This window comes from Patagioenas fasciata, chromosome 12 (assembly GCF_037038585.1).
Source record: "Patagioenas fasciata isolate bPatFas1 chromosome 12, bPatFas1.hap1, whole genome shotgun sequence".
NCBI classification, from domain to species: domain Eukaryota; kingdom Metazoa; phylum Chordata; class Aves; order Columbiformes; family Columbidae; genus Patagioenas; species Patagioenas fasciata.
Window position 1 is genome coordinate 7,271,050 of NC_092531.1, and position 24,773 is coordinate 7,295,822.

At 38.2% G+C, this 24,773-nt stretch overlaps 2 protein-coding genes across 9 annotated transcripts in view; one reads left to right on the forward strand and one right to left on the reverse strand.

Moving 5' to 3' along the window:
- Positions 1–24,773, forward strand: part of LOC136106993 (enhancer of mRNA-decapping protein 3) — a 361,619-nt gene that overhangs the window by 96,337 nt on the left and 240,509 nt on the right. The window lies entirely within an intron of this gene.
- Positions 1–24,773, reverse strand: part of HERC1 (HECT and RLD domain containing E3 ubiquitin protein ligase family member 1) — a 110,977-nt gene that overhangs the window by 49,987 nt on the left and 36,217 nt on the right. For 7 of the 8 annotated variants that reach the window (XM_065847328.2, XM_065847329.2, XM_065847332.2 and 4 more), the window contains exons 3-25: positions 23,926–24,021; positions 23,420–23,614; positions 21,488–21,799; positions 20,709–20,805; positions 20,381–20,524; positions 18,914–19,041; positions 17,952–18,096; positions 17,686–17,857; positions 16,549–16,683; positions 14,738–14,903; positions 14,030–14,155; positions 12,623–12,844; positions 11,794–11,946; positions 11,477–11,609; positions 10,795–10,986; positions 10,148–10,369; positions 9,111–9,284; positions 7,334–7,448; positions 7,123–7,243; positions 6,542–6,713; positions 4,188–4,494; positions 3,039–3,159; positions 2,705–2,756 (exon numbers count right to left, since the gene is read on the reverse strand). In XM_065847328.2, the coding sequence (XP_065703400.1) occupies positions 2,705–2,756; positions 3,039–3,159; positions 4,188–4,494; positions 6,542–6,713; positions 7,123–7,243; positions 7,334–7,448; positions 9,111–9,284; positions 10,148–10,369; positions 10,795–10,986; positions 11,477–11,609; positions 11,794–11,946; positions 12,623–12,844; positions 14,030–14,155; positions 14,738–14,903; positions 16,549–16,683; positions 17,686–17,857; positions 17,952–18,096; positions 18,914–19,041; positions 20,381–20,524; positions 20,709–20,805; positions 21,488–21,799; positions 23,420–23,614; positions 23,926–24,021 (3,700 nt within the window). The remainder of the gene's footprint in view (positions 1–2,704; positions 2,757–3,038; positions 3,160–4,187; positions 4,495–6,541; positions 6,714–7,122; positions 7,244–7,333; positions 7,449–9,110; positions 9,285–10,147; positions 10,370–10,794; positions 10,987–11,476; positions 11,610–11,793; positions 11,947–12,622; positions 12,845–14,029; positions 14,156–14,737; positions 14,904–16,548; positions 16,684–17,685; positions 17,858–17,951; positions 18,097–18,913; positions 19,042–20,380; positions 20,525–20,708; positions 20,806–21,487; positions 21,800–23,419; positions 23,615–23,925; positions 24,022–24,773) is intronic. The other variant, XM_065847333.2, reaches the window with a different exon arrangement.

The window sequence follows — 24,773 nt, forward strand, 5'->3', positions numbered from 1 at the left end:
ATGAGAAGTGGTTCCTGTGGTTCTTAAGACTCGCACCGAACACTGCCAAATCTACATTCAATCCAATCAAAATTCGAGAAGTTCTGCTCTAAGTCCCTTAAAGCAACCACAGTTATTGCTGTTTTGTAGAAATAGGGACAAGAAAAAAAAGGAGGCTTTACTTTCTGTTAATTGCAATTCACTAAGTGTTTCCCATGTTTACTTGTGCTGTACTGCACAACTGTCAAAACAGAGACCTCCTTTAGCACATCTATGGCATACATGTTTCCTTTCTCTCCTTCTCCACATTTAGAAGGGCAGAAAAGCGGATTGTATGTGGAAGCGCTAGGAGCACAAGGCACAAACATGCGTATGGAGAGAACACCTCAAAAAAACACCCAACAAATAAAAATCTGCTGCTTGTTTCTCATTAAAATGTGTAATGGTTGCTTCATGGGAATCTGACTTCAGTGGCGCTTAAAAATCCAGCTGGAGAACATCCTGAGGAACAATGCTGTCATCTTCTATAGGTCGTCTTTTCTACAGTGGTTTACTTGCCGTGAACAGGAAACCAGGCTTCTTCTCATCCTTTGATTTTTAACAAACGCAGCAAATTCAAATGCAGACAGCTCATTCTGGTGGAGTTTCTTCATCTCTTGCCAGCAGCTCAGGATGGAGCCCAAGCACAATGCCAGTATGGTGTAAGAATTTAGATTTCTCCTGTTCTTCAAGCTGAAGTAGCAGTGAACGTAAACATCCCCTTTATTAGTCATGGCGTATCACAAGAATAAAGATCAAACTGAAGGCGTTTTACCAGTCAAAATCTCCTTGATAGGGACTGTGGTATTTTTAGCACTTCAGCCTGTGTTACCAGGGGTGGACAACCCCGAACAGCTGCAAGTTCCATCGTCACCAAACGCTGGGCCATGCTGCAGTTCTAAATCAACCAGGACTCACAAAACCAGACATTTCCTAAGAAAGGAAGACCTTAAATAGCACCAAGCTGAACAGCTTGTCCACCTGGTCACACAGACCTTTGTAGACCTTTTCCTGACCCCAATACGAGTATCAGGAATGTTTCCCTGTAAATGCACCTGCATTCACTGTGTGAGTCTGCTATCGGGATCAACCAAATCTGTCGTGTATATATATATATATATATATATATATATATATATATATATATCCAGCACAAGGAGAAAAGTTTTAATTACCATATGCTGACTAACTTCCAGTTGCCAAACTAGACAAAAGAAATCTGTAAGTACCATGAGACAGTAAATCCATCCTCCAGTACCAGAAAACAGATATTGGTACATATTGTCCCAGGGTCTGGTTTGCAAATGAGCTATCTGAGCTTCTTTAGGCTCTGGATAGTTCAACTGCATTTAGTCGTGTTTCTCCCTAGCGTTAAAACACCTGGTGCAGAACCTTCTTCTCTAATGAAAAACTCCTACAGACTGGTTGGTTGAGAAAGTCTATTGGAGCATTATTCCTCATTTTCTAGAGCCCATGACCGTAACAACTTCACCTGTCTAATCAACAGTTCAGGAACCATGATCTGTATCTCACATTGAACCCAAGATGATTTCCTGGGTTACTCTGAGGAAGGCAAGTGAAGAGTTCTGTGTCAGATTGACGGCAAAGCTGACCAGGCTTCAGAGAACAGAGTGCAGAACAGGGTGCCGACAGAGGCTGTTTGGTCTAACACAGAGAATCCAACATACACCCTGCTGTCACACTATGAACAGCTCTAGGAAATTTATTCACCTGCTCACCTGGCTCAATTGGTTATCCAGGCACAAGGAATTCCTTTCCACGTTATTTACAAATTGAAGTGCAATGAGTGCTGCCACTAGAGAGTTTGCTTTACAGTTCCACGGGACTTCAAAAAGTAAGTAACCTCCCAGTAGTCTGCTTAATGAAGAAGGCTATTAAACCAGAGCTCTCATGCTACCTAACACTATTGAGGCTTCTGTAATTAAAGCAAGTCATAACCCAGTCTAACTCCTGTGAGCCTTTTCCCAAGATTTTTAAAGACACAACAGAGATAAGTCACAATTCCAGCAGAGACTGCGCATCATCCAGAGCCAAGTGGGACTTCTTGGTCTCTGTGTAAACAAACACCCTTTGCTCCCCTCACCACCTTCAGTAAAGAAGCTGATTGAGATTCCCCAGAAGCAAGTGGCGACAGAAAGCAACACAAAAACTAAAAATCTGATTTATATTGGAGCAATGGAAGCAGCGGTTGCTTCGTTCTGTAGGTGCACTGGTGTTGAGAGGATGCAAAACCGGAAGCGGTATTTTCTGGATACAAGTTCTCCATGTTCGAGTCCATTGTACAGTAAAGGTGATTGTGAGCACAAGAATAGAGTGTTCTACTCGATATTAAACTTCTCTGCCAATTTTTTTCTTCCTGAAGCCACACAAGTGAAAACAGAATGAAAGCTCCTTGACCTCACAGAAATCCTGACTTGCTTCAAGAGAGCACTGCAATTCCAAAAACTAGAATAGTTATAACCTAAGAGGTGCTGTATCCAAGCCACAAAACAACAGAATTTAACACAATAAACAAAAGGTAATAATTATTTTAAATGTTATTTTATATATTCAGTTTTAACATCCCGATTGCCATTATGTACTGTATTTAACTGCAAACACGTTTCAACTTATGAAATACTAACTTAGTTATTAGGTCAATATTCACTACATTAAAAAAACTTACCCCTCTTTCTGTGAGATGACGCCAAATCCAAATCAACATTCCGTCTTCCACTCTAGATTAAAAGATAAATAAAAGCCTTATTTCTTTAGGCACATGCATATGGTGCATATGATTTGAGTATTTAAAATGCATCCCGCACCTATAAAAGTGAGAAAGTTAATAGAGCTATAATAATTTAAATTGGTGTTTTAGCACCAGCACTTTCTCTTAACAACGCTGGTTATTAGAAGAGACCTCTATACTGAAACACAGTTACTAAAGAGATGTTTAAGAGGTACTTTCCATCTAAATATGATATTAACAATCTCTAAATACTTAATGCCAGCTTACTTACCAATGAATAACCTTCCTCATCTGATTCTGGCTGAGATAAATCAGATTCACTTCTTGACTTCATCAGTCTGTAGTTTGAGTTTGCATGGACTGAGCGACTTTCTGCAGTAAGACTTTCACTCCTGCTTCAGGTGCACACACATTCGTGTGCACACACACAGAAAAAAGAAAATACTGATATTAGGCAAAATAAGAGTTGACAGTCAAATTTAGCAGGTACCACAGTTTTATTTGGGAGCAGACTATCACAGACCATCACAAGATGACAGTAAAGAGGAAAGAAAGCTTATGGCTTTAGTTATTATGGTCATGAAGGGTACTAGTAAACTTTGTTACTTCTTAATAGCTTTATTGGTCAACTCAACAAATGGCAACCTCAAAGGACTGAGCACTCAAGTGCAGCACTTCTGAGCTGAGGACAAGAAACAGAGTATGTTGGTGAAAAAGTACCCAATTTATTATAAACCCACCCATAAAATGTATCCTGAAGTTGATATGCTGGAGATGTAAGTCACTTAGACAATGCCAGAGGCTGCCACCTCTGCTTTAGGGACTAGATTTCCAAAAAGAGGCAAAAAGAATAAAAAAGTACTGAATATATATAATCTCCCTCTGAACTTGCCGTCAATATCTTCATTTAAAATATCAGAGCAGGGTTTCTGTACAGTAGAAGATTAAGCAGACTCTAAACCTAGGTCAGGTTTAGAATAAAACTGTGTTACCAAGAATATCTCAGGTTATCAAAATTAAAATGCATTAGGTAGCACTTATACTATTTAAGTTTTATACTTCTTCAATTCAATGAGCTGTCTGGCTTTATATTGTTATTCTCCTGTACCTAACCACAGTGTCTCGAGCAAGCTAATATGTTAGCAATATTTATAAAAGTTCTGTACACCTGATCATCTGGATTTCATAACTATTCATCGCTACGCCCAACTTTGAAAAGTAGTTGTAGTCCACACAGAATAAACTCTTGCTAATGTTCAAGTTAATGTGGCAGACAGAACTGAGAAAAATCACTGCTCTCAACAAAAATATAACCTTGCTCTAGGTAAAATTCTTCTTTTTTTAAAAAAAAAATCTGAGCCTGAGAGGAAAACTGAGGTTATTTAATCAATTATAAAGGAAGCAGAGAAGAGCGAACCACCTTGTCATGAGTCCGACCCCCTCAGGAGCGGTAGAGGGAGGTTGCTGTAACTGTCCGTCCTCCCTGCGTTTCTGGAGCTCCTCGAGGACGGGGCTGACCCCCAAAATCAACAAGGCACATCTGTGGATCACAGAGTTGCAGGCAGCAGTGTAGACATCCTGACCTTCCGTCAGATCAGTGCTGATCCTCCGTTCCTGCTGAGACTGAGGAGCTGGATCGTCAAGTCTAGTCCCTGTCCCAGTGCTCAGCCTATCTCGATCCCGACTGCGAGCTACTTCACGGGCTGATAGGAAACATTGAAATATTTCTGTAACGTGCAACACAAAAAGAAGGTCTTAACTTCTAGACAAAGCTACACAGAATGAAAAATTAATTTACATCTTGGGTCATAAACTGCCCCACTACAAAGAAGAACAAACATTTTTCTACCAGTAAAAGAATACATTAATAATTCAAAGCTATAAAAGAAGTCATGCAAACAGGTAAAATGGAGTATTTATACCATATTGAGTCTAAAATGAAGAGGACACGGCAATCTGACAGAATCTTACAGTGTCTTACTGCAACCCAACTCCTGTTTGGATGGCATCAGAGAGAAAGAGATTATTTCATGGTTTCCTTCCAGCAGATGTATAGAAAGTAACGTTTCTGCAAATCTGTATGCATATCTGACATTCAGTACTGAAACAGTTTCAGGCTTTTATTAGCTTTGGTCAGTACAATAAAGATCCTATCAAAATTCTAAGCCTTCACTTGGCTTAATTCTGCTGCTGTCTTATGTGCCAGATTCTTCTAAAGAAGCTGTGTGAGACACTGCACCATCTCTGCCCAAAGACTCAAAGCTCTCATGACTCAATAATTGTGATTTTAAAGGTTCAGTTTTTTGGAAAGGCAAAGGTAAATCCAAACACTCCTTTCATTGATATTAATTGTTAGAAGCAGCAAAGCATCAAGGACACAAACTGATCTCTGCATGTCAGGATCAGCTTCCCTTAGGTTCTCCAGTAAAAATGTCATCATCATCATCTTCCTACCAATTTGTGCTCATAACATTACTTTCTGTCTGGATATGTCTGGATGCATTTCTTTCATTGTATCCAGAACCTCTGCCCAGGTAGAATTTGAGAACACTGAGCACTTGCACAGGACAACTGCACATCGAGCACAACAGCATTTTGCATCTACTGAGCAGGTGCCACAGCTGTACCCCTTCTGGAACCGTATGTCACCTCATCAACGTGAACTGCAACTCCATAGTGCACCTTCAGGAAAGCCCAGTGCCTTGTGGATATAATGACACATCACACAGACACTAAAGCTGTAACATACATTTTGGTCTCTAGGATCCCAAAAAGGAATATGGGAGCCCTAACGGGGAATATAAACCCTGACAGCAAAACAGGTGATGACAGCAGAGGCTGGAAAAGATAAACATTCTAACAGTATTTGGAGGAACGATATTTGGAATAGAAAAAAAAAAAGAAGTCTATAAAAAATGTTTCAAGTCCACCAGTTTTCTTTTTTAGGCTATATTAATTCTACAGTAATTTTCAAAGGCTAAAACAATCTCTGTCTTTGAGAACACTGGGCTAACAATAGAAAAAACAACTGAGTCTGGCTGTATGTTGCCTCACTAAAGCTGGAAAAATTTAAGTATGAATTAGCCCATTTAACCTGATTACAAGCCCAAGTCAGCATAACAACGGCTTGCGAAGTTCACCTTTTTCGAGATATCTTCTGAAGAATTAAACATATTTTTTAGACAACCAATGTACTGCAAATTGCGTTACATCCGAAGTACTGCAAATATGGTAAAATGCCAAACTTTGACTAAAACCTGAGTTTTTAACAGATTCAGCAAGAGATGCTCAAAGGTAAAAGTGCATTCCAACTCAGCCCACTGTTATCAATAGCAGTTTTGTCTCCAAACTTCAGAATAACACTACCCTTCAAAGATTACTGCATGCAAGCTAACACATACTAACACAGCAAAAATTCGCTATATAATTACAGATGAATACTCAGAGATCTATTGCAAAGAAGTTTAGAGAAAACAAAATGAAACGGATTAGTCTTGTAGATAATGTGTATAAGAAATGCTGGTGTATGTCAGATGCCCTGAGAACCATGCACGAGGCCAGCCCGTTGCCTGGAATTCATATTCCCTTGTATCAAAAGGCTTTTCTGACCCAAGACAAGCACTACACCATTTTATAAAAATAAACTTACCACAATCTTTATACAGAGAAATATTTCATCATCTTTTAAATAATTGCTATGTTTTACCTCAGAGACAATAATATATTGTCCTTCCAGAGCACACTTCATTATTGATACACATAACCAGTACTTACTACCAGCTGTCATCACTTCATGTTCTCTTTCCTCCTCTTCATCTTCTTGTTCTGGGTGTCCTTCTTCTCTGTCGCGCTCTGCCTGCTCCTCCATTTCTGCTTCTTCATCAATTGTACGAGTAAAAGAGTGTTCTTGAGTATCAACATCAGCAGATTCTTGGTTATCTAACATCTTGATTTACAAAAATATACATAAAGTGAAATTAATTCTCATCAAAATGGAAGATGAACATAAAAGGACACAGGTATTTAATAAGTTTTTTCCCTATCAAAATGATACTTCTGCTGTTGTGTGAAATAAACAACAAAAAGACAAGGCTTTAAATACAGAAGACGGAACTAGGCTCAGGCTGTGCTTGAGTCAAATACTGTCGATCAATCATTTCCTTCAACTCATTTAATACCACGTACTACAGATGAATGGACTCCTAATCCGACATTGTCCATTTTCATTTGAAAGTTCCTGAAAGTTTTTTGACAAGACAGAACCAAAATACTAGCAAATATAAAACCAATATTATGTCACGTTTCCTTAATACGCAGTAAAGCCTGAAGAACTGAAAAGAGCTTTACAGCCTTACCCATCTGTCTCTTGAGGATGATCTGGTCTGAATAAGTTCCATGTTCTTACAGGCAAGCAAGCGACTCCGAACTTTATATACGCAGCGGTAGACTTCTGCCAGGGCTTTGCCAGGCTGGTACCTAAAAAAGAGATGCAGAAAGGAAAAAAATCATACAAACTTTCTTTTAAAAACTGAGGTTGAACTTTAAAAGTAGCTTTAAGTTACTTGCCTGCTCTCCCCACAAGCCTGACTCAGTAAACTCGTGTGCTTCAGAAGAGCTGCAAGGACAAACCTGGACACAGTATCCAGGAGTGATTCATTACTCAAAGTTGCAGTATCCCAGTCTGAAAAGAGAAAGGATTCATCAAAACTGGCTGCTCTTTCCAACCAAGAAATATACTTTTAACGACATCTTAAAAAAAATCTTCGCTCACTTCAATCTTCCAAGTTAGAAGCAGTTTTAATGCTTAAGATCAGCACTAATAACTCATCAATATGCTGCTTCAGACAAACGCAGGTGGGTCTCTCAGGGCACTGAGATCCAACAGCCCAGGGTCCGACACAAACTGTGACCCGAACCCCAAGGAGCTGAACTGGGGGTGCGACCCCTCTGTCCAGCAGCTCTTCTCGTTACCGATTTACAGGGAACTTGCTTAGAAATGCACTGGCTCAGAGACTTTCTGCTCTTTCACACATGGGAGAAACCACATTAAAGAATTAGTCTGCAGATCCACTTGCAGTGAAAAAGCCTCATCTCCAGCAGGAAAGCCAACTGTTAACACAAGCACCAGCTTAAGCACCAGCTTCACTGCTAAAATTAACAAGACACATTTTCAGGTATCAAAAGTAAGGTTCATCCAGTGTTTCCAGAAACTCACTTTTCAGGTCTCAAAATAATCTTTCCCCACTTTAGAAAGAACCATTATGAAAGTGATACTGTTCTACCATAAAATAACCAAAGTGCCAAGCAAACCTCAACAAGGAACCATCATTTTTCAAGGGGAAAAAATAACCACTGTCCCACTTTCTCACAAATATCCTCAGAATACTTTTTCAATTAAATATTATCTATTAATAAATATTACCTATGCAAGCAGCTGTAGAAATCACAAAAACTTACCTGGCTACACAAAGCTCAGTCTAACATACCTGCTCTTCAGCAAGTTCCATTACTTTGCATTTGATGCTACGCTAACCATAACCATCCAACTGTCAGCCAGCTGGCATTGTGAACAGAGCAGAACCACATCCACTCCTAAAACACCCAATTCTGTAACCAAAATTATACTTACTAGGCCATTCATCTCAGATTTTATAAACATAAAACCAGCATTTTTACTGAAATTCCTACATCGGTGGAATTCTGCAGCAGAACTCTCTGTATTGCCCCCATAAGGCACACAACACCTTCTGCTCTTCTTGGTCTGGCCTGCTTGGCCAGAGCTACAGAAAATTATCTCTGGGTCCAGAAGAAAGTTACAGCACAACCACAATGCTTAGTGGGTCTCATTAAAAGGAGACTTGGGAAGCTTGAGCAGGAACCCAGATTTTAGGCAACCAGCATGAGGAACCATTAAAATTGCCAGGCCAGCCTCCCAGTGACTTGAAAAGCAAGAGATGACTTCACCCCATTCCTAACATATTTTGCAAGTTACTTTGCTTTCCTCCACCTCCTCCCCATCAATTTTTCTTTTTAATTACAAGTTTCACTCTGCTCTACTAGGAAAACAGAAACACCAACAACTGAGTAAGCAAAAAAGAGCCTCCTTCTTCCAGTTTGGAGCAAAAAAGAACTTTGAACTTCATGTTTGCCAAACACTAGAACCAATGTCAAAAGTGAATAACAGAAAAGGCAAAACAATGACCGTGGAACCTGACCACAAATTAAGTTTATCATGTTGCAGAACTTAAAGTCATTGCCAAAGAAGAGATGGGATTCTGCTAGGCATGTAGTTGATGCATGCAATACGGTTTTAACACACACATATACATATCCAACATCTTACCTTTACTAACAGCATAGTCTTGCATACTGATCCAGAGGCTCCTTGCTGGCTCTTTTGTACAACCCAAGGCCAAATCAACATAAACAGAAATCTCAGGTCTCAGCTTATAATCAAATGGCTTCTGTTCCTCATTTCCAGACAGGGCCACTTCTAGTAAGGAGCTCATGCATTTGTCTAAAAGAAGGGAAACACCTGAGCAGTTAAACTCATGCACCTGTCTAGAAGAGTATAGAACAACTTTCACTCTGCATTAAAAAAAAAAATCATGACATTTCATTGTCTGCCTACAAAGTCATGTTAGGTAAGGAACAAAGCAACTTAGGAGTTTCAATTTACCTAAAATGCATGAAGACTTAGAAGTATTATCCAACTCTGTTTCAATAGCACAATTCTGTATCATTAGTTCTACCTGAACTATACAGCCATACACTTGCAATTACTGTATCTGGACCCATTTCAAAATACTATGTCTTGTAAGTATGTCTTGAAGTAGTCTACCCAGAATCAGAGGAAGAAGAAGATACGAACCAAGAGGAACAGGCCACAGAGAAGCAGAAGTATGTGCACTACTCAGACAGGACGGGATGACTAAAAATACTAATTCTGAATCCTTTTAACATTTCTGGTAGATAAGAAGGATTGAAGTTTGTTATTATTAGAATTATTTCTAATTAATAAAAATTCCACTTTGTAAGCAGAATACAATTTAAGGTAGTATTTTTCAATAATAAACATGAACAATGGAGCCCCTGGTGTGTCTGTTCAGTGCTGAGCATCTAAAACATTTAAAGTTACTACAGTGAAGTCTGTGTTACTTCTTTCACTGAGAAATTGCAGATTTTTTCCTTCCATATGCATTTCCATAGACCCTTTGTAAACTACAGCATACACTTAAATATCCACTTTACAACTTTTTGTGTCACTACCTGAATAGACAGGAACGCTGAAAGACAAACCCTTATCCAACCAACATGAGAAATTTCAAAACCCAGCACCAATATTTACAATGTCAATTAGACATAAATGTCTAAGCTTACCTAAGTGAGGAATATCCATTTCTACCCCGTCACTGAAAAGCGGGGTTTTCAGCCAGTAGGCCGTGTCCTGTTCCTCGGGGGACACGGCCGGCCCCTGCAGCATGCCACCCAGGCAGCGCCCGATCAGCAGAGCCACCGTCCTCTCCAGATCAACCAGCCAGACCCAGGACTGGGCAGGCTGTGGTAGGGGCACTCCGGCAGGATCAATTAATTCAGGTCCACCTCAAAGTAGGAGCAACGAATTGGCAAATTAGTCACTGTTGCACAGATGTTAAAAACAATTCCAAAATTAGTAAAGTTAATGGCAGATCTTGTTAATCTTTCCCAGTTAACAGATTTGTCCCTCAGTCAAGGACTTATAAATTGAAGAAACACCAGTTAGGACAAATAGATCAGTTAACATCATAACGTCAGCAGGCCACAGGCCATCACCATTCATGGGACAACTGTTCACACTCAGTGAAGGCTCTTTAAAACTCTGCACAAGGACCTATTCTTGTCCAATACATATTTCTTTTTGTTCTGATAAACATGCATAGATAAATGATATTAACTGGAAACAGCACTTAATAAAAGCATAAAACCTTGCCAAAAATATTAATTAAAAAGTCAATGAATGGCAAATGAGCATTAGATATTACACTTACCATGAAGTGGCCACTGTAGTTCTTGATCTTCTAAAAGAGCTGCAGCAGGTAACAGTCTGTTAAGACGATCTAAAGGTGGCAACAGATCTAGCAGGTAACTCAACAAAGGCCGAGCTACTGATACTGGCAGTAACAATAATGAGTTGACAATCTGAGAGAGCATACTACCAGCAGCTGATACATAAATAACATCTACAGAGAAAAAAAGATATAACTATAATTATAATTCAGAATATAATTACATTCCAAGCACAATTTAACAAGTCAGAAAGAATTCCATAAAAATATATCAGCTACCTCAAAATGTCTCAACTGCACATGTTGAATTGGGCTGCTTGTTTAAGAATTATTAATCCATTCCATATTGTAGCTACTTATTTTTGAGAAATCTCAAGAAAAAGGTACTTTTAAGAGAAATCTAGAACTGACAAAACTGAAACAATAATGCACAGAGACAATATCCTCTCTATTCTGTATTCTTCCTATATGCAAAATGTTCTATTAAAAACATGAGGCAGACGCTATCCTTGGGTAGACACTTGATCTCCTCTGAGGGAGGCTTGGGATACCTACTTTATGCAGATATGGGGAAAATAAGGTATTTTATTATTCAAAGCTAAACAAACAAGAACTGCCCTAAGCTTATGGTGCCACCATTACTGATTTTTCCACGAACACTGACCTCTCAGTTTTTCCCCAACACTACCATTCCAAGAGCTTTCCTTAAGCAGCGTTGCAGAACGGGAATAGATATCTGTGGCATGAGGCAATAAAAGCTGCAGGTGTTTGTGAAGCAGGGCCACACTGCTGGAATTCTGGAAGAAAACAATCAATCAAACATAAGAATAACTCTGTAAATGTACTTAGGGGGTTCAGTATTTAAATCAGTTTAGCTCTGACATACTTAGAAGATTTTCAACAGGAATCTAACAACATTCTGGTGCTCATGCATGTTGAATTAATTTCCCCACTCCAAACAATAAAAATAAGGACACACACCTCACTAACACTGTTGATGTGGCAATAAGCCAGCAACTGTTTCTGCAGTGAACATAGAAGCTCATGAAGATGAGCAGGCTGGCTGTTTTCTGATGATGATGTACCCAGTAAGAATTTATCACTGTTTTTTTCCAGTTCTCCAAAGGCTTGGTCCTGTTAAGACAAGGAGGGGGAAAAAAGAACAATTCACTCTGCCTTCAAATACAATAACACTTCACTATCACCTTAAAAAGCTTTTTTAACCTTTAACATTTGCACCCGTGATTATCGAAGAAATCGGATAATGTCAAGTGGATTATGGGATAACCAAATTTGAAATTACAATCATTTGCAATGTCACCATAGTGAAGAAAACAGATGCAGAAACATTTTTCTTTCAATTCACCAAGGATAACTGGATGAAAGAACTTTTGCCCCACCTTGACCCCCAAATGCTAAAACCCTGTTTCTGACTGGTTTAGTAAAAGTTGTTTTGAACCCTATTGTCCCTTAAACTAACCTCGGGGTGCCTCCGTGACAATTGCATTCTATCTTCCAAAAAATTTTAAAGCCAAAGTCAGAGCAATAAAATACTTCAGTTTGATATGAAACCATCTACATAAGCCAGGTTAAACAATAAATACCACTACAACAACATTAGAACCATAATGTTAGAGACTATTTAACTGATTTTAGTCCACTTCAGGACAAATACATATGGCAATGCTACTTTTGATAAACAAGAAGAGCACCATTTTCTGAAACTGGGGAAAACCTTCTAACCCTTCTAAGTACCCAAAATTCATTCCCATTTAAAAAATAAATAAATAAACACAAGTCCTATACATACTGTATAAAATCCCAAATTTCTTAGAAGAGTCTTCATTAAGATTTCAGCCAGATGAGTATCCGGGTGACTGCTCTGGACAGCATACGTTTGATCAGACAGATTTCCGTAGCTGATACACAAGGAGGACGTTTCTGTGGCATCAGAGGGTGAGCTATAGCCAAGCAGGGAAGCTACGTGGGTGTGATCCTGCAAGCTCGTCAGAATAATATCCAATTGCATTCTCTAAAGAAAAATGTTTAGACACAAGAAACACTCTTCATTAACGAAGACAAAATACTGAGCTAAGAAGAAAAAGCATCAGGCACAGTTATGCAATAAAAATATTCTACTGAGATGTGAAAATAAGCTGGAGGACTTCAGCAAAAAAGTCCAAAGTTTCTTCTGCAGATTTGTAGTATTAGGGAACAGATAAAGATACTGAATTACAAGACCATACCTATTAAAAAGGTGAGATTAAGAGATTAGACACTGGACCAAATGCTTTCTCTAGTTTGTTCTAGTTATCTGATTATGGGTGGGGGGAAGTGGAGGGTCATTATTGCAATTTATACATAGGAAAAAGGAAAGGGTAAAAAGCGGGACAAGCATACAAAGGAGGTGGTAGATGTAGAGTAATGAACTTCAATTTCAGTATTGTTCCCCACTGTTGTTGGTTACAACTCCTCAAAAAACAAAACTTGCTCTACCATAGTAATTGTCAGGGGTTTTTGTTTGTACTGGTACTAGAAAAGAAATCTTCAGAAAATGACAATCAGAAGATTCTATTTCATAGTTTTAGTATCAGTGTAAACCAGTCTGTTATATAGTTTACAAAATAAAGGATCTGACGAGGATCCTGTGCTACAGAACCGAATAATAGTTTCTCTCATGTTTTTAACCCAAGGCTACTGCTGAAGCATCAGTACCTACTGCCCTCAAGGACAGGAACAGATGCTCCTTGAATTTCTTTCCTTCCATTTGTGGGACACTGGGTAAGTCTCCTAACCTGCACTAATTCTCCTTCTTCATACTCAAGAAAGAATCAAAAAAGGAACATCCCAGTCATCTTCGAGAAGCAGGGTAAAATCCATATAGGCAAAGCATATACAAGTATTCTTCCCAGAAAACAGTTAATCATCTGTTACCGAAACTTGTTAAATCAGTCTAGTATTCAAAGATACCTAACCTTTAAACTTGTCTTGATACGTTAACACAGCAATTCCTAACCTTTCGGTAGTGAAGCTTCACTTGAGAAAATGTAGTGCTCCTTACATCACTGCATCCTGATGTAGCCAGGCTACAGATTTTGCTAAGTTGGGCTTTGCACTGTATCTCATAAATAATGTGCCTGCACTCCACAAAGGAGGCTCACCTCCAAAAAAAAACAAAACAGATTTTAAAGCACAAATTAGTTTTATTTTACTTTACCTGTCCTTTTGATAAGCTTTCCCATCTATCAGGACCTTGGGGTAGAAGAGAATGTAGCAATTCCATTCTCTCTCGCAAGGGAGGAAGCAGCATAGTTGCTCCTACTGACAAAGTCTCAATTACAACCTAAAATGAGAGTAGCAGAAAAAACTTCTTCAGTGGGGGGAAAAAAAAAGTCAACGCAACTGTACCTTTAAAAAATACAGTACACCCCACACAAAATATCCAAAATATCCACTTAATTTCATTTACTATCAGTATTCTGGCACACAAAAGCACATCAATGTTTTATTCTGTAATACAATGACATGCAGCACACTGAAGGAGTGAAATGAGATCAACATGTTGTCTAAACAATAAAAAATCTGTTCTAAGTTGCTATTTCCTGTAAGAGAGCCATCTTAGGAGAAGTTACTCAACTAAGTTAGCTACTCAATCCACAACATTAACATTTTAGGCTATTACAAGCAACGATAATTAAAATGTTACAAAATAAAAGCAGCTTTTTGAAATTCTCATTCAAACATTCTCCTCTGCTTTCAGACCATAAAACAGTGATGGTGATTGAATTTTTTAACTTTAATGAGTAAAACTGGTAAGTCAGAATCACGTTCAGCTGAGTGCCAAGTTCAGAATGAGAAATCTCTAATCACACAGTCAAAGAACAAAAAAAAGTCATAGAATTGTAAACAAAAAAACGTTACTTACTTCCTGAATTTCATCAGGGACAGAAGAGTCCATCAGTCTAAACAGCAAATTTCGAAGAGGACCGGCTTGGCGGCCAAGAATGCTGGTAGCTACACCGCCAGCCAGGGCCAGGGCAAGGTGGTTAGAAAGCAGCTTCAAACACAATTTAAGAAAATTGTGATGTTCCCTGTAAAAAGAAATACATGCTGTTAATCTCTCTGATTATCAGCCTTAGTCCCCTTGCACTTATTTGTGCACTAAGCTTTTCACTCTTGTTTGATTTTGCATAGCAGAAAGATAAGTAAATTACAGCCAGGACTTTAAAGAAACTCCTCTGAAAACCTACTGCCAATATGCCAAAAAAGAAGAAAAACCAAAGCCAAAATAGAAAAAAGTATCTTTGTGGTTCCAAGAGGCATCCAGTTTAGAACAGTCTTCCCACGAATTAGGAGGTAAAACCATCCCAAAGCACACAAACAGACAGACAAATATATGCCTCACATAAAAGAAAAAATAAACCTTGTAAGAAGTAACCAATGCAATCTTCTCTCAGAAGATTTAGGAATACAACCATCAGATTAATAAAGAAAGCTGTAATATTAATTTCTAGTCTTCTTAAAAAAGAAAACTTTTGAAAGACTTTGTAGCAAAGAAAAAAGATTCAAGAGGATGTCTGATATTTGTAGTGGTTTTTGCAAACATCAGTGAGGAAACACTCATGCTTAAGTTATCTAACAGCAACACATTTAAAACATCACCTTTGGTAAAAAGACTCAAATCTGGAAGCTGTAGTAACAATTACCGATGATTGGTCAAGAGGCTGTTTTAGTTAACATGGCACTATCAAGACAGGCTTAGTTTTGTTGCATTTTCATTTTCTGGAAGACCTTCCAGAAAAAAGATACATCTGTGGAAATGTGTGTCTATATGGGAATTCATGTCTACGAGTCTCATGTTTGTGAGAAGCAGTTTGCATTTTCAAAAGTAATGGACTATCGTATCTCAAAAAATAAAATGAAATAAAATAAAATAAAATAAATAATATTCCACATGGAACTGATCACAAAATGTCCTAGATGTCACTACTGGCCTCTGTCTGCAGCAGAAGCAAACTGCTGGAACTGTAACGCTATGCCCCATTACAAAATTTCATAGACAAATCAGTTCCTGAAAAACTGAACTGAGTTTCTCCATTTTGATCATGCAGCTGGAAAAAAGTTGTGCTACTGGACATAACCGGAACAACAGAGTCATACGTGACCTTTAAAAAGTGTTTCACGCATTCTGAACGACTTCTGTTTCTCCAGAGGCGACCAGAGACCTTGAGCTGCACGAAGCCAACAGCCCACCCTCACATGCTGAAAACACTTGTAGAAAAATATCCTGATTCCTTAGATAGAAACAAGGTAATGGCAGCTATGCAGCTCCTGCACTGAGCATCATACGTGTGTTAGTCAGGAACTGAATGTATAGATTGATGGATTATCACCCGAAGAGGGTTTTTTTTTCTCCTAAACTTATCAGTATATTAGAACTTGCAAAGCAGAAATAATGTCAAGAAGCAGTAAATTCATTTCAACTATATAGGACAGTGTGTTTTAAAGGGTAACTCTGAAAGAAAATATTTAATTCAGTGCATAATTAAAATAAATTCCAGACAACCATTCCTACTGCATCTGAGGCACTGAAAAGCTCCTCTGTCATACAAACAGCACCTGAACGAGTAAATAAACCGGGTTGTTAAAGAGAAGACTAATCAGGACTAAGCCATGCACCACTGCTGTGAAGAAAAACATTTATAAAGATCTGTAAAATGCATATGCTTTATGTACCTTGATGAAGGAAAAGGAAGAGGGGGTATTTCACTGTTAATTTTGTCACAGTAGTGCTCAAGGAAAGAACGGAGATGCGAAAAGGTACTTTCTTCAAGGTCCACACAATAGGGTCTGTGCCATGCCACAACTTGCCTGGAATCCAACATCAAAAGAAGTTACTGTGAAAATATGCCCATGAACAGTTTAAGCAGGTTGAGTACACGCTTGACCAAACCCATTATTTTCTTATAACAAAATAGTATGGTGACTGATGCTGACTAACTGCCTCAGCCATATGTATTTCATCCGATTCATGCAAAAGCTGACCAATACTCACAAACCTGGTTTTTGTACAAACGCTGTATTGAAAAAGAGACTTTGATACAATACAGGGAGAATTCAAAAGGAGCAGTACCACTTAGTACTATGTGAATCTATTTTCTTAATTGATTTTTCTAAGATGCCCTTTAAAACAGGGCATTTGAAATTCTTCCTGAATTATCTTCCAAATATTGTTTTTCTATTCCTTTGTGTTAGTCCATCTATAAACGTAAGGTTTACCAGTTAAATCATTTGCTCATGTCTTTGGTGTAACAAAGTATTATTTCAGTTACTGTAAGTTAATAATCAAATTATTTCTTTAGGTACCTGGGTTTAGGTCAGGTTACCAACTAACCATTCAGAAATTTGTTAAAATGCTTAAATCCACATTAGTGGTTGGTATAAACTTCCCCATTTCCCCAAGCCTTGTTCTTAGTTTACTCCTTGTTACACTAAAGCAAACTGCCTAAGCCATACAAAAAGTGAGTTTTTTCTCCTCCCACTGCCTAACTTGCCAATTTTTAGTAAACAGAGGTAATTTTTGTCCAACTGCAAGAAAGAAATCTTCATATACAAATAGCTAATAGCCAAATCTTTGGTGCTGCTATATTTTCACTTGTAGTCTCCAATAGTTTAAAAGGAAGTAAGAAGAGAAGGAAAGAGAGGAAGAGAAAGAGAAGGTGAGGAAGAAGAAAAGACTCTCCAGTCCAAAACATTACAAGCAGAATACTTGGAACGCGTGACCCAGTTAACACCTTCAGGAAAGACCTACAGGTATCCCAAAGTGGACTTGCATAAAAAGAAATTATGTCTGTCCCCCAGTGTCAGTGTTACCTGTCCCTTGGGAGAGCTGTCCAGGCAAGGCTGTGGGACGTTCCTGCTGAAATCTGTTGAATTGCAACTCCATCTAAACCACTTACTTTCTTCGGTTTAGTAATGGGACCAGTAGAGTTGCCCTGACCACACTGTCCCATTGAATTGTTGCCCCAAGCATAAACTTCGTTATCTATAAACATAAACAAAGCAGAAAGCAAAATCTGAGATACAAGTGCTTTTGATCAAGAGGAATACTATGTATTTTTACACCTTATTCTATTTACCGTGAGAAAGTGCCAAACAGTGACTGTCACCAATCGAAATATCAACTATTCTTGTAGCAGCCAGTTCTTCAATAAGCTTGGGCCTGAGAGCAGTTGCCTCCGAAGAGCCACAGCCAAGGCACGCGCCGCAGCCCCACGCGTAAACCTAGAGCAAACCAACCACCAAACATCAGCGCGTCGAATCTGTGTTACTGGTGACCACGAACAAACAAAATACCAGATAACCCCCTGCACATTAATCACAATTACGTTTTCAACAAAACGCAAACAGTGCTTTCCCGGCACTTTTTTTTCTGCCCAACCACTCAGATCACTGGTCACATCAATGGGGAGGCTGTTGCAAGAAAAGAACCTGCTACGGTCACTTCAGCACTCCCAGTTCCACCCTGCAAACCCCACTGCCTCGGCATCACAGTGGGGTCACTTAGAGTACACGCAGATATGTTTGTTGTCTTACATGCATACACATTATAGCAGTAAGGGCCCCCATTTACTTAACTAAACATTTCTCTCCAAGCTCTTCTGAGATTTTACAGACTAGAAAGAAAACTTTCTGTTAACACCTATATTCTAAAACTTAGATGCATTTAAAAAAACTATTATATCACTTAACTAACTAAAAATGACAAGCCTTCCACTGCTTTTTTGCTTTCAGAACCCACTTTACTTCCTGAATCCAATTTGGTTTTGGACTGATTACATTTACTAACCTAAAAATAATTTGGTTTCCGTGGCTAAGCAAGACTCTTGAAAAGTATATTTGTAGATGACTCTGCAGCATATTTTTCATTACTCTAGTGCGTTAGGATCTCAATACTGCCGTCAATCTCTAATCAAGAACTTTACTGATATTTAAATGCTAGTTGAATATTTTCTCAATAATCAAAATAAATGCTGAAATAATGAACCCACACCATCTTCAGCAACTCTCATCATTTGATTGCACACTTGCTGTTGCCTACCTGCCCTGTTGATGTCAAGGCAAGTGAAGACTGGCTCCCAGCACAAACTTTTCGAATAAACATTCCTTGCAGGGCTTCTATAACTTTAGGTTTATATACTCTATTTGTATCACCATGACCAAGCTTGCCTACAAAAGGAGGAAACAGAAGTGGAAAGTATTTTTAATATATAAACTACAACAATTCTAAGCACCCAAAAAGAATCCTCTTTGGATTTCCAAAAATGTCAGTGTATATTTTTTAAAGTAAAACATATTACAAAATCTATTCTGTTTCACACAGAATCACAGAATGTTAGGGATTGGAAGGGACCTCAAAAGCTCATCCAGTCCAATACAAAAATTTCTCTATCCTACTTTATGAAGTGATTTGAAAAAAACCCAACTTGTCTGCATTGTCTCCTAACAGCTGTGTGCATTTGTGTACACATTGATATTTTTATTTCCATATTTCTCCTTTAAGTTTCTCTTGAATACAGCTATTTGTCTCCACAACTTCACCATTTTCAATCAATGACCTCAAAAAGTCACTAGATCACATTAGAGTGTTGACAGAAAAGCATTCCACAAAAGGAAGGAGAAAAAAACAAAATGTGAAATATATTACAAAGACTGATAATTTCTACAAAGATCGTGCTTTGATTCCTGTTATTTTAGCTTTCCTACAATATTTTAGTACTGCATCATTAATATCCAAAAGGCAAACTGTTCATAATTTACTGAAACAGAAGAGCCAACTCCAATATTTCATGAAGATTATGGAGTCTGTCCCATTAAAAAATGGTTTTTCAACTGAAATTGCAGAAGGAGGGAGACAGAGGAGTGGGAACAATTCTATATGTGCATGTCAGAGCTTGCTTTTGAATCAAATACCAATTCCTATCTGTTCCATTCACCAGCAATTTGATGACGAGATTTCTGTAGGTTGCATTCTCCCCTCCTCTCACATCAGGCTCGGCAGCAATAATACAGCAATTCTGAATTTTAATTTCATCTAGCAGCCTAACAAACTTTAGCTAAATACTGTAATAGTAGAAAATGAACAATTGTGTGTTTGCCAAAGTATCTACTGGCAATGAGGCTTAGAAGCCTTTCATTTTTGAGATGGGAGATTGTTTCTTCAAGAGGTAGCTTAAATGCAACAGTTTTAATACATGAATACAGTTATTGCCACATCAAATAAGCGAGTTTATTTGAAAGTTAGCAGCAAAACATTTTTTCCAGAATTGTTTATGCATTCATTGAGCTTTCTGCTCTGTGAAACCCCTATTCTTTTTGATAATTCATTTTTAAAGTCTATAATCTTGCAGTTGAACTTCAAATATTGTATTTAGATTTTACTAAAATCCTTTTGTTGAACAGCTACTAAATGACAAAAAAACCCCCACAACCACCTGCAAAGAGTACTGAGGCTATGAGGTAGATGAAATAAGACAAAAATTACTATCAAAATGTTAGTTTTACCTACCATTATCTCCTCCTCCAAACGACCATACTGTTCTCCCATCCTTGGACAGCGCGATTGTGTGTGAACTGCCACAGGAAACCTCCCCTACGTTGCTAATGTCTTTTACTAAAGTCGGAATGTTACGGCTGTTGCTGTCACCATGACCTAAAGAAAAAAGAAAAACACATTTTCTTTCTGCGCTAGTTTTAATACAGTCACCTACAACACACACCTGTGTACGTGTATATGTGTATTCAGAGGAAATGAGAGAACTAGGCAAATACATGTATAGGATTATCACCAGACACAAGAATTCTTCCAAAAGCATCATACGACATTTTAAAGTTACCTAATCTTCCAAAGTCTCCTTCTCCCCATGTGTATAGCTCTCCATCTTCTGTAACAGCAGCACTATGCCTGTATCCAGCTGATACACATACAACAACCTACAAAAATAAAAATCAAGTGTTTATACAAATTGAATAGGAAGTTTGAAAGCTTATGAAAGTCAAACTTCAGAAGCAGTCTATGTAAATCAACTTGTTCACTCGCGTGGAGCAAGTACACACATAAATTAATCTTTGCAATCTTTTCTATTTAGCATTTGGTAAGCAGAAATCAGTACACAAAGACACACGTTTACATACATAACTGGTCATGATTTATCATGCAAAGTTAACATAAAGACATCCTAGTCTTACAGCAGCAAAAAGCATCATCAGTGGATGTTTAGAACACTGGCCACAACACAGACATGGAGGGAGAAGGCCCTGTAGCACAGCACAAAGGGACTCTTCAAATGAAGCCACTAAAAAACTGTATATGAAAAGTCCTAACGTTACAGCTAACAAAAGCTGCCATCTCTGGGAAAGACACTGCAGTTCAGCAAAAGCACACGAGCAAGTTTCAGTCTTAAGACTAGGAGAAGGTTTACTGGCAATGCCATTGTCCAAATCACATGCCTAAAGGTAACCCTAAATTTTAGTTCTTTGCTGAAAGCAGACCCAGCTTTAAAGAGAAGCTTAGACAAAACATAGAAATTTTCCTTCAGATTTTGCATCTTTCAAATGTTACTCATAATCACAACTGAACAGAACACAAATAGGTATTCTACTACACAAAACATACCTTTCCTTGCAGAGGGCCCTGAATAAGTTTGGGATACTTCTGAGTTGAACTATTGCCATGTCCCAGTTTTCCGTAGTCACCGTCACCCCAGCTGAAGACCTCCCCTTCTGTTGTAAACGCTAAAGTGTGACCATCAGATCCCTTTGAAGACGACACTTTTTTAATAGACCTATGAGGCTCAAAAGTCAATTTTTTCAATGTGGACTGATTATTAGAGTCACCCAGTCCTAGTCTGCCATAGCTGCCTTTACCACAGGCTCGAACAGAACCATCCGTAGAAATAACAAAAGTACAATATTGTCCGGCTTCAATCTAAAACAAAAAGGTTAAAAGAGTAAAAAAGAAACATTAGACAAATGTAATATTCACTTATAGATCCAGAAGTTGGTATGTTTGAACAGAATGACAGGTTTGTTTACATAACCCTTTCATATAACATAATGTAAAATTACAGAGAATTGGGACTTTGGCAAGCGGCAAAATTCAAATTATTGAAAAATATTTTGAGTAAATCTGTTCTGGAGATAAAGGATATAAATAGTGATTAATCTATTTGATGTATTTGCGTATCTTCTACAGACCAAAGAACTCAGACTGCCTTCAGATCTCCAAGACAGATGAATGGAAATGAACAGTCTTTGAAGGTATCTTAAGTTTTTAAGATTAAAAAGACAAAGTAACAGCCTCATAAAGCAATGTAGGTTTTACTTCATTTTAACCAGTACCAAGTGGTAACCTTACAGAAATTTGCCAAATACTAAAAATTCACTACCATTTGAGACCATGTATTTAAATTACATAAACCCCAAAGACATCAGACCAAAACCTTTTAAGAAAGAAAGGACTTGCTTCTATTTGGACGTCAGCACACAGCTGAACAATGTCCTAATAGCAAACCAGCTAAGCCTGCAATAATTTCCTACAGGAATCTTAACACACTGTGAGTGCAGAGCAGGTTCAAATCTAAAGCATAAAGACACTGCATGGCACAAAGCAGGCAGCGGACTGCACGGTGACAACCCTGTTTACTGTGAATTAACTTCTTCATATAGGCAAATCCTACAGAAATCATCAATAAAGGTTAAAGAAAAAAATTCTTTATTCCAGAGAGAAATCACATAAATATGTCTCATGGGTGTACACCGTGCGATTTAAAGAGTAACTCATTCATTCAGATTACTCATTCCACTCTTCCGTACCAGCATTTTGTTTAAACAAAGTGTTTTGAATGCATAAACTCACTTTATGGTGCCTGGTCCCGCAGACCACTGGCATATAAAATATATCAGTGATGTCAATACAAACAATTTCAGAAAATGTACCTAAATTGCCTAATGACCAAAAAACGCTTTTACTTAAGTCAATGCTGCAAATTCAATTTAGTAACAGACAAGCACACCATTCTATTCTGTGCCACACATCAATGGAAGTGCTCAGTTGCAACTGCAGAATCTGTGACTGAGCAGAAAGAGCACACTGTATACCGATTTTCACAGAGCTAATTAAAGTCGCTGTGCCAGCAGTTAGCCTGGTTCCGACTTGAAAACTAGGCAACCTTAGTGTGAAAACCACTAATGGAAAAGAAGATTGAGCAGTTAAGACACCTTTTAAACAACAGTAAAAAACAAAAGAACACAACCCTACAGGCAAGCAAATGCGCCTCTGCAAATGCATTTCATATAGCAAGTTGGATAATTCAATCAATCTTGTTACATGGATATTGATCTGTGTGCGTCATTAAAAGAAACAGAATGTTTTTTCCAAGCATCAATAAAGGTAGTGAGATACTTTCAGTGACTTGTGTGACTAGTTCTGAGCATCACACCTTCATTACAACTTAAGCATCAGAAACCAAGTACTATTTTCCAGTTTCACACTAGAGCCACGAAGCTGTTCAATGTTATATAAGATATCACTATAAATAGCACTCACCGTCTGTGCATCAGAAAAACTTGGAGCAAGCTTGGGTTGAAGTATTTTCTCCTGAGTTCCTTCTACCAGTTGATGGCTGCTGTTGCTACCCCACACATAGACTTCACAGGTCTCAGAAACAATGGGGGTATCACCTGTTTGAATGCTGTCAGGGCTGGCACATGTTCTTGAATAGTCTGATGCCATTCGACAAACCTAGTAAAATGAGAGATTTATTAAACAGCAGCATTTTTATTTATTTCCATATGGTCACAATGTTTAATGCAACTTTAATATCCCCCAATATGATTCTCTACCTAAAACACAAATCATCCGTCACCATATCGTTAGCTTGCCCACGTTACTGTGTTTCTCTATGTCTTAGTCTTTCACCTTTCTTTTGCCTTCCTCTTCTACTCAACAACTCAGCAGAGACTGGACCAAACCTGTATACACACACCAACCTGATGTGTGCGGGGGAAAGAAACCAAAATTACCTTAAAGTCAATGTTTGCTGCAGGACATACCTCTTCAAATAGACACAGAGCTGCCTCGTAGAGTGAACACAAGCCATCAGATGTTCTAGTTGGCTCTCTCCATTGACTTCGATCAGCAGATGATCCCTACAATTTTTAAATGTTGTTATTACGAGAAAAAGACTTCCATACAGCAACAGCACACCTGTACAAAACACATTAGAGATTTGTTCTTATAGGTAAGCAAAATTAAAAGCTCTTTCTATAAGCATACGCACCTTTCTCCCCTGAGCTGTCATACCTGCATACACTTCAGCATAACAAAAATGTGACAAGTGCTAGTTAAACACTCTTAATCAGTCATTGTTGTGAATGTCTGGGTTTAGAGTTAATTTCTCCTAATACTGTTTTGTTCTGAGGTGCATGTCACTTGTGTTTAGTTTAAAGTGATTAAAATTTAATAATGATTAATTATCATTATTTTTATGTTTACATATCTTCCACGTTTTGGTTTCTTATTTTAGATCTAATCCAAAAACAACAACAAGGCTGCCCATCAGGACATACAATTCAGACCCTACCACTGCCATGCTCTTTTCATGGTCCTCATTCTTTACATTTTTTAGTTTTTAACATTCACATTTATTAGCAAGCATTGCAAGCCTGAGAGGACACAAAAGAATGACCACTTCAGGGAAAAAGCCCTTCCCTGTTTCAGTCTGAGTGTATGCATATTGTGCAATAATTTCATAGCTTTAAAAAGAATATTCATCTAGGACCAGAAGTAAGCACTCAGCATACAAAGCAGTGTGCCATACTCCCAAACAACTCAGCTCCTTTTCTTATCGTGTTAATTTCTGAGCAGTAGTAAAAATGTTAAACCTCTCAAATCTTACTGA